The following is a 6023-nucleotide window of genomic DNA, read 5'->3' on the forward strand; positions in this document are numbered from 1 at the left end:
ACAGATAAGTACTGGATGATGTTATTAACAACTGCAGTTAATTGCAAATATTTCTATTAATACTAGTTTCCGCCTCCTTTTCTTTGCTCTTCTTTCTTTCCAAGGTTCCCCAATTCTTCTTAGCCTCCCCCTCCTTCCCTCCTCCTCCCTCCCGTACTGGCGCTCAAGGGTTAAACTGGGGCGGAGTCCAGGGATGAACGACAGTGGCAGTCACCAACTGGAATGGGGCGAGCGAGGAAAGCTGGGTGGAGCCGCCGGGCAGAGGCGAACCCACACGCCCCCAGACCCCGCCCCGCGGCTGGAGGCCCCGGGTGGAACGGCAGGGGGCGGGGCGCCGAGGCTTGGCGGGCGCGTTGGTTGGGCGTCCCGGCAGCCGCTTGAGGCACGGGGCGGGGTCGGCCAGGGCCTCCTCCCTCATTCCCTCGGCGGGCCGAGCCGCCCCTCTCTCCCGCCCCTCCTCCTCCCTTTCCCACCCCTCGGAGTGGAGCTGCACATGCGGCTGCTCCCTGCTCCGTCCCGCCCAGCCTCCGTCGCGCAGGAACGGGTCCCTGCAGCCCCCAGCCGATGGCAGGACAGTAGCCGCCTGTCAAGGGTCGCGAAAGGCTGAGGCAGACGCGGCTGCTCCCGGGCCTCAGAGAGTGGGTGTCTCTGGAGGCCATGGGCTACCCCGAGGTAGAGCGCAGGGAACCCCTGCCCGCGGCAGCGCCGCGGGAGCGGGGGAGCCAGGGCTGCGGCTGTCGCGGGGCCCCTGCCCGGGCAGGCGAAGGGAACAGCTGCCGGCTCTTCCTGGGTTTCTTTGGCCTCTCGCTGGCCCTCCACCTGCTGACGTTGTGCTGCTACCTAGAGTTGCGCTCCGAGTTGCGGCGGGAACGGGGAGCCGAGTCCCGCTTCGGCGCCCCCGGCACCTCTGGCACCCTGAGCAGCCCCGGTGGCCTCGACCCCGACGGTCCCATCACCCGCCGCTTCGGGCGGCAGTCCCCACAGCAGCCGCCGCTGGAACCGGGAGAAGCCACACTCCCTTCAGACTCCCAGGACGGTCACCAGGTGAGTCACTCCGGAGGGGCAGGGCCCCCTCCCCACGTGGGCAGGGTGGGGGCCCGGGGAAGACTCCGCCACCTCCAGCGGAGCTCGACGGCGGGACCGGGGAGGGGGCGGCCGAGCCAGGGAGAGGTCGTTCCAGGGCAGGTTGTCCGCGGTCTCTTGGCCCAGCTCACCCTGAGTCTCTCGGGACCCCTGGACGGGGAACTCTGGCGGGCGCCCGCCGCCCCCGGCTCCGGCTGCCTCGGGAAAAGTTGGCGGCGCTCCCGGCCGGGCGGCGGCGCGGAGGTGCCGGCGCTGCCCCCCTGGCTGACTAACGGCAGCAGCTTGGCCCTTCTGCTCCCGGTGAGAGTCTCTGCCCGCGGTGCTTGTTTTTTCGTGTCCGGAGCTGATGCCAGCACTAGCAGGCTCTCGTTTGGAGTTGGAGCTGTAAACAGCTGTAATAACTGCTCCACGCCCTTTGAGACAACTTTGAACCTTGTTTTCAGCGCGGGGTCCTGGTGCGCTGACCAGAACGTGGGCTTGTTCACACTTACCTGCAATTTGAGACGGATTGTCCTCGGTGTTCTAGTGAGGATCTGCGCCCCTGAGGAATTCTGGTAGAAATATGCTGTCTTGCTAGACAATTTCCGAACAGCAATTTAAAAAATCTGTGGAAATAAAACTCACCCTTTGCATGCCGGTTCTGACTGTTTTTTGGGGAGTAGAGTAGGGAGGGTTGGTGTGAAGTGTCTTCAATTACTGCCAACTTGAGAGCAGGACTCTACTGATGGAATAATCATTCAAGAATAATCTCTCAAGAGCAGTTTTGGGTTTTGTTTTTTGTCTTTTACAGTCTGTATGATGTTTGTGCCCTTATTAGCAAACTATCAGCTTTGGTGTTTGTTTTCTACTTTTTATATAGCTCTTTATTTAAGTAAATTTAGTGCACTTAAAAGAAGTATTCTCTTGGTTGCCATGTTTTGTCTCATGTAAAACTTAAGAGAAGCATCCAAGAATCCTTCTGAGGTAGTTAATAATAGTTTGTTCCTCTTGGAGAAGAGAGCAAGCTGTGCAGATAAGTTCCTTGAGGTGAGGAACCCAGGCCTTCTATATTTACTACCACATCCAGAGTCACTGTCATACTCTGTTAACATTATTTGTGCTACTTTGATCACCCATCCAAAGCTGGCATCATATTCATGATAATACTGTAATGTTAGGACTGACACATTTTCTGCATTTTGCATTGTTAAGTTGTCCTGAGCCTTAAAATGTCTTGCTAGCACACTTCAACTTATATAACAGCTTATCAAAGAAGAGAATCAGTAGACATGCTTCTCATATTTGAAATTTAAACACTGTGGCTAAATGATAATTAACTAGGATTCTGGTTCCCTTTATCTATCCACCCCCACCCCCAACCATGGCCAGTAGAAATACTTAGCAGCCAAACACTGATAGGCTGTGAAAAAAAGGAGCAATTGAACTTCCTTAGTCAAAAGGTGGCCAAGGCTTTTTGGCATTCAGAATGGACAGACGAATGTTTGTAAAGGATTAGCAGGACAGCTGTCTTCTAGGGCATCTGTGATGGTGTCGGATTCTCACAGGGTCTACAATGGCATTTAGTTGCTTTTCCTTTGTGTGGCACATCTAATAGTTCTGTCTAGGTTTGAATACAGCTCCCTCTCTTCTGCCCTTTATTCTTTCTGTTTTGAGGAGTAGAAGCGAGCATACTGGCTCTTAACACTTGCGGGCATCAACTGGCATCAGAGTTTTTTAGAGTTATGAAGGGCCATGAGTCCATTTTGTTCGTGCCCATGGGAGAACACAGAATTCCTGAGGACGCAGTGACTTCTCCAAGGTCATACAACTATCATCAAAATTAGAATGGAAGTTGACACCCAGTTCAGTGCCCATCCCCCTGTAATATACTGCTTCCTGGGGCCCTTTGTTGGGTAGCTGGGTGTAGTTTCATTATAGAATTTTTACACAGTACAGGGCTTGGCTCTGCATCATTTTCTTCTACTCTACCTACATTTTGGCCAGACTAACTTTATTATTCTTCCTGAACTTCTCTTTCAGGAGAATTAGAGTACATTTTGAAGGAAATTTAGTACAGTTCAACTTAAGTTTTTTTGAGGATGTTAGTTTTAGTGTATGGAAAAAAAAAAGGGAGATGCTGATTGGCTATTAGAATTGAACGGATACTACTACATCTTGGGTAAAATTTCTAGTGCCCTGGTGCACCCTCTGCTGGCTTTGCAAGGACATTTGATTGCAGTATCTGCTGACAGTCAAGATTCTAAGTTGTGCTGACAGAATCTGATTCATAAATAAGGAAGTAAACAGCCTTGTGGGATTTGGCCACGTAGGTCATATTTTTATATTTTAGTTTTCAACACAAACAGCTGCTGTTACAGCAAGTCTTAGATGGAGAGGAAGAAAGATAAAAATATACACCCTTCAATGGGCAGAACATTCAGGTTTCTCACCAGTTTATCTGCAAGGAGTGAAGGCAAACTGATGAGAATAAATTGCAGGAAGATCTCATGAAACCAAGTGGGCAGAAAAGTCAGAGGCATTTCATTGTATAAGGTCACGCAAACCTTTCTATGCTCATGAGATGATGGGCTCAGTTATGACTCAAGAAAGGGATCTAGAAATCATTGAAGATGTATGTATGACATCCTTCAATTTAAAAACTTTCAAAACAGAATATGGAAGGAAATTAGGGTGGTCAAGATACATAGCAGAGAGATCAGCAAAGTTCTTCCAGGCAATTATTAGAAAAGCCTCTCCAGTGGGGACACAGTTGCTGATGATAAAAAAAAAAGAGAGAGAGGATCACTTTGGACTTTCTGGAATCATACCTGTCTCCTTCCGCTGGAAGAGCTCAATATCTGTAGGTTTATCTGGAAACTCACTTAGGATGACCTCAGGAGCCAAATACATCCCATTAGTCTCTGAGTCTGACAATACACGATATTACTGTTAGAGTGAAAAATAAAAATCACCATTTATCAATCTGTGAAGAAGTTGGCCCAGTTGTGATTGTGGTCCTTAAAGCTAAGGCATCATCAGGAAGGGTATTGAAAACAATGACAAAAAAAAAAACCTTTATCTTTTCCATGTAAAAGAGCAAAAATGGATTTGCATTCACAATCATATATGTAATTCTGGTAGCTGTTCCTCAAGAAAAATTCAGCTGTCAGAAAGAGAAAGAAAAATATCATATATCGCTTATATGTGGAATTTTTTTAAAAAAGACAGAAATGAACTTATTTACAAAACAAACAGACTCACAGACATAGAACACAAACTTATCGTTACCAGTGGGTAGAGGGGGTAGGTAGGGATAAATTGGGAGTTCAAGGTTTGCAGACACTACTATATATAAAATAGATCAACAACAAGTTTATACTGTGTAGCCCAAAGAACTATATTCAATATCTTGTAGTAACCTATAATGAAAAAGAATGTGAAAACGAACATATTTATGTATATGTATGACTGAAACATTATGCTGTACACGAGAAATTGACACAACATTGTAAACTGACTATCCTTCGATAAAAAAGAATGCAAATTTTTTTAAAAGGACAAAAATTCAGCTGATAAAAATCCTTAGAAACCCAATTAAATTGGTCAAAATGTTGGAGGGACTTTCTAGTTGTTTTTTCAGTCTGAAGAAAAAGAGGTTGAGAGGGATATGATCAAAGTCTACCAAACCATGAGAGAGATGAGTAAGGTTAATATACTGGTGCAATTTGACAATCTAGTTCAATAAATAGAAAGCCTGCTATGAACCAGCACTGTATTAGGTGTTTGATATCTTTTAATGATTGAAACATTATTTTGTGGGAGAGACAAATAAAGGTAGTATTTCATTCAAATGATTATCCCAAGGGATATTCTAACTGAAACTCTAAGGTTTAAGTGTTTAGAAAAATATGTACGTGTAGATTATTAAGAGTTTATTGGGGACTTTTGGTGATCTTTGGAATATGTTCCTAATTATTTGAAGTGATGTTGTAGAAGTCAACCTTAACTTTCTACAAAACATCTCTTGGTTTAACTAGATAGAGCATTAATGTATCCAGATTTGACATTAATTATTAAGGCTGGTTGATCTAGAAAGTGACTAGGAATCATTAAATACAAGAATTTTTTTAGAGGAGTGGGATCCAGATAAAATAGTTTTCTATAGGTTTAAATCTAGACTTTTCAGTATGACATTCAAGGCTTTTGGTCAACTGACTCCATTATGCCTATCCCATTTTCTCTCTAACTCTACTCCTACAACTCACCCACCATATCCTGTCTTGGAGTCGTTGTCTAGTTGCTATTGCTGTTATTGTGTCTAACAAATTGTGTGTCTTAGGGTTCCTTAGAAACCTGCCCTCTTTTTTGTCTTTTCCCACAATACCTGACACAGTGCTGGTTATAGTTAGGGTAGTTCAATACTTGTTGACTTGGATATTATTGAAGGCCTTTGGAGGTGTTCGTGTAAAACAAAGACCTTTGTAACAGGCCTGTTTTCCTCAAGTCTTGCTAAGCCTGTGAGCTTCCAGCTATGCTTAGGTGAATAAATAGTTCCACTGGTAATGTTTCACTGGTTTCTAGAATCATTAGGTAGTGAAATGGAGAAGAGCCCTAACTATATTACCTCTAAGATGATGCAAAACGTTTTCTGTACAGTATCATTTCATCTCTCTCTTTCTCTCTTAGATTTTGTGAAAAATAACCTGTAATTTATCTGTGACTACCTCCCAGAGAAGATCTCTTACACTAGAGAACTTCTGAGGCCATTTAATCCCTAAGAACATTACCAAGAGAAACCACTTGCTTGCCTGCAGGGTGGCCCTGTTAGAGGACCATCTTTATCTGACTAGTCTACAAATATTCATCAGCTAGCTCTTCATTTCTTTCCTTTTTCTCCCTCTTTTCTTTTTTTCCCCCACTTTTCTTTTTCCCTCCACTGGAAAATAACTTCATTGAGATTC

General features: G+C 45.4%; 1 protein-coding gene across 4 annotated transcripts in view; it reads left to right on the plus strand.

Moving 5' to 3' along the window:
• The first annotated feature begins 416 nt into the window (after positions 1-416).
• Positions 417-6023, plus strand: part of EDA (ectodysplasin A) — a 335284-nt gene continuing 329677 nt past the window's right edge. For all 4 annotated transcript variants that reach the window (XM_031675255.2, XM_031675256.2, XM_031675257.2 and 1 more), the window contains exon 1: positions 417-1044. In XM_031675255.2, the coding sequence (XP_031531115.1) occupies positions 658-1044 (387 nt within the window). In that variant the 5' untranslated portion in view covers positions 417-657. The remainder of the gene's footprint in view (positions 1045-6023) is intronic.

This window comes from Vicugna pacos, chromosome X (assembly GCF_048564905.1).
Source record: "Vicugna pacos chromosome X, VicPac4, whole genome shotgun sequence".
NCBI classification, from domain to species: domain Eukaryota; kingdom Metazoa; phylum Chordata; class Mammalia; order Artiodactyla; family Camelidae; genus Vicugna; species Vicugna pacos.